At 32.5% G+C, this 3,750-nt stretch overlaps 1 protein-coding gene across 1 annotated transcript; it reads right to left on the minus strand.

The window, feature by feature from the left end:
- Positions 1-553: 553 nt before the first annotated feature.
- Positions 554-1,882, minus strand: LOC115209692 (alanine aminotransferase 1-like). The gene has a single exon (XM_029778175.2). The coding sequence runs from the start codon at positions 1,880-1,882 to the stop codon at positions 554-556; it is 1,329 nt and encodes a 442-aa protein (XP_029634035.2).
- Positions 1,883-3,750: the final 1,868 nt, after the last annotated feature.

Genomic DNA, 3,750 nt, shown 5'->3' on the forward strand with positions numbered 1-3,750 from the left:
GAGAGAAAGAGTATGTGTCAGAGTGTGCGCGAGGGAGAGTGAGAGCGAGAGAGACATGTATGCATACATATACAAATATAAATAAATAGATACATCTATATATACACAAACATATATATAAATGCAGGCAAATCTGTGTTTGCGTCTAAATATATATTTATGGCCATGTACCTCTCTGTATGCGTAATGTAATATCAAAAGCGTACATATATACAAAACGATAAGACAATTTAAATATAGATAATGTACAGGCATTTTATTATAAATCAGAATTCAATCATTTTGTAACAAGTATGTTTGGACGTATGTGAATATCTATATATTTATATACGCACGTATATGTGTGTACGTATGTTTGTCTGTGTGTACGTATGTTTGTCTGTGTGTACGGGTATGTATGTGTGTGTGTATTCATGTATGTTCGTATGAACGTATATCTTTCTACATACAATACATTTGCATGTATGTAAGTAACTATATACAATTTATCAATGTTTGTTTTTATTGAAAAGTATGAATAACAACATAAATGCTTACAGTAAATAGATTGCTTTTAAGCAATCAAAGATTGTATAAATTTTTGATGAAATTGTCTTATTTTCTCCAGTTGCTCATGGAGTGTTATTTGATCGAGTGGAAATGTAAATTTAAAATGCATACTGTCAGGATTTTCACCAAAGACTTTACCAGGAACAACATAAATACCTGTAGTTGCGTATAGTTCACAGCAGTAATTTTCCTCGAGATCCAAAGCCTCATTTTCATCAGTAATCCACCGACTTGGAAACAGTAATTTAGGAAAAGCACAATGGCCAGCAAATACCTGGCTGCAACTCATATAAGGCTGTAAGTTAAAAAAGTCAACGGTAATTTCAGCTAAATTTCCGAGTAGTTCTATGAAGTTGTGTCTTTCATTTTCGAATTTTGTAAATGAAGGGTATTTTCTTACATATTTTGGTGCTAGAAAAAGACTTAAGTAGATTTGATGAATAGAAGCTGGGGAAGTAAAGGTAAGGTTGCCGTATGTTGTGGTCAACTTATCCATTCGTAAGCTATCAATGTAACTTATCTGCATACCTTTGTCACCCTGTGGACTTCGAGCTGACGAAAACAAGCACATTAATTGCACGGATTTGTAAATTTCATCCTTTTGTATGAGTGCTTTCCTGGATGATAAAAATTTGTTTTTTCTATAAACATCCATTTGTAAATTTTCTATTGCTATAAGCACAATGCCATGATTTTTGGCCACACGGAAAAATATCTCCAGTTCTTTTTCCGAATATAGGTGACCTGTTGGATATCCCGGATTCTCCAAAAATATACAATGTATCTTGCAATGAGATCCTTCTAGAGCTTTCACAAGTGCTTCTTCTTCAATTGTCCATTGATCAGCAGCTTCTGTCAGATAATAGGGGACAGGCAAAAACCCACATATTTCGACTGCTTCCTGAATAATAGGTGATGAGGGATAAGGAATTAGAATACCATAACCACTATTCATATGAGCACCTATGAAAAATTCTAAGATATTATTCAATAATGACCCTTCATTCGTGTCAACGAGAACCTCTTCATCTTCTTCTATATTCAAGGCACCATCTCGCTCTAAAATATAATCTACGACATCCTTTCTTATGAAATCATCGCCAATGGTCTCCGAATAAATGCCAACACCATTTCCTGCAAAATTACTTAAGTAATGTTTTGCCAGTTGTTTTGCCTCATCAGAAAAGTTACTAGATACTAAAAGATCTGAATTTAAGCAGAGCACGATGATCTCCTTTAAATAACTATATTGAATATTATCCTCCATTTGCAGGATAGTATCAAATTTCGATCTGTGTTCAAAGTACTTCTCTTTCTGAGAAACAGAATCCATGATGTAGGAAGTTCCAATCGCCCGACCAGTTGCTGTAATGTATTTGTTAAAATATTCTCCCAATTTCAGTCTTATCTCTTACGAGATTTTGTACTGAAATAAATCTTTGACGCCGTTCCTTCTTGGGCGTTTTATATATATGCGTTGATATTTTATTCATGTTTAAAGCGGTTAATAATGCATAATGTATTCTCGAGCAGGGGTGTGGGTACTTATCACAAAAGCATGATACGACAAAACAATTTTCGAATCAAGCAGTATCTACCTCTTACACTGCCAATAAGATTCGTCACGTATACACAAACACACACACATACCTGTATGTATATATATATAGATATATATATATATATATTTATATACATACATACATATATATATATATATATATATACATATGTGTGTGTGTGTGTATAGAAATACAGTAATCCCCCGCCTATATCGCGGTTCACCTATCGCATGATGCTGTTTTGTATTTCTAATAAAATAAATATATATACAAATAATAAAAAAAAATTAAAATATCCAGTGCACAATTGTTACTACTTCGCAGATTTTCCCCTATCATTGGGTGTTTGGGAACGTAAAACCCGCGATAGTCAAGCTATTGTTGTATATATATATATATATATATATATGTATAAATAATTGAGATTCAGTTGAAATAGGTACTTACGTTGAAGCACCAACTCAGTTCGGTATTATCCGTACAGTTCGAAGTAAGGTGAATAAAATCAAAATAAGCATCAAAATATCAAGTAGCAATGCTGTACGAGCGTTTCAAGCAGCTCCTTATTATGTATATTTGTAGTGACTTTATGTAAATAAGTCTCCTTTTGAGTAAATTATATACCCACTAGAAAATATAAAATCATACACACAATAGCACCTGTAACATTACAACTCTTCGATCTGAATACCTTGAACTTCCCTCAATACCTCCATACTTACTAGCCCCTTTTCCCGGGTTACCTTTATCTTTTCCCTACCTCAAATTTTAATCCCCTGTCTCCTTAAATGTAGGTTATACGTATTTCTTATTATTTTCTATAAATTCTAATTATTTCGTTTTCTTATTCTGATATCCTTACCTATTAACCGTTCATCCCGTATAAATTGTTACTGTTCTTCAATAGATATTTTTCAGTTACTTAAGTCTATGCGAGATGGTTATACTATATCCATATAAACGTATAAATATTTGTGTATGTGTATATGTTCATGTGTGCACATATATAACTGTGTATCTGTACACATCTTTATTTTTTCTGATTTATGGCTTAAAATTTATATATAGATAGGGTGTTAATCTTTCCAGTTATTCCATACGTCAATGCCCTGAGCTGTCTTTATAGAAACCACCTACTAAGTAATTAATTAAGTACATAGATGAATGTTCAACTGATTCTATGAGATCTTTCATTTTTAATGTTTATAATTGATATATATACACTCATTTTACCTATTTTGGTTATGATATTTTTGAAAATCTTAAATTTATTTTATACAACATAATATTTGTTACATTTTTGCCCACAAGGGGCTAAACTTCCTAGTTTTCTTAGCGTTTTACCCCTTTACCTGGTAATTAACATCATGATTTTTATAGACAGTTACGTTAGATGCAATTGACTACTCCTAAGGTATTCTTTCCTCCCCAAGGAAAATGGATACATATGACAATAAATATGACCATACCTAGCCATGAGCTGTCAACTCGCTCTTGTCCTGTACTGAAAACAGAAACAGTCTTCTAGTCTTAAATTTAGTAGTTGATGAAGAAATAAAGGAATTAGAAATAAATTACAATCCTTTCAAAGCTATGACCCGAATGGGTATCATACGATTCTTGGAAGTGTGGTTTATTC

This window comes from Octopus sinensis, linkage group LG3 (genome assembly GCF_006345805.1).
Source record: "Octopus sinensis linkage group LG3, ASM634580v1, whole genome shotgun sequence".
In the NCBI taxonomy this organism is placed as follows: Eukaryota; Metazoa; Mollusca; class Cephalopoda; order Octopoda; family Octopodidae; genus Octopus; species Octopus sinensis.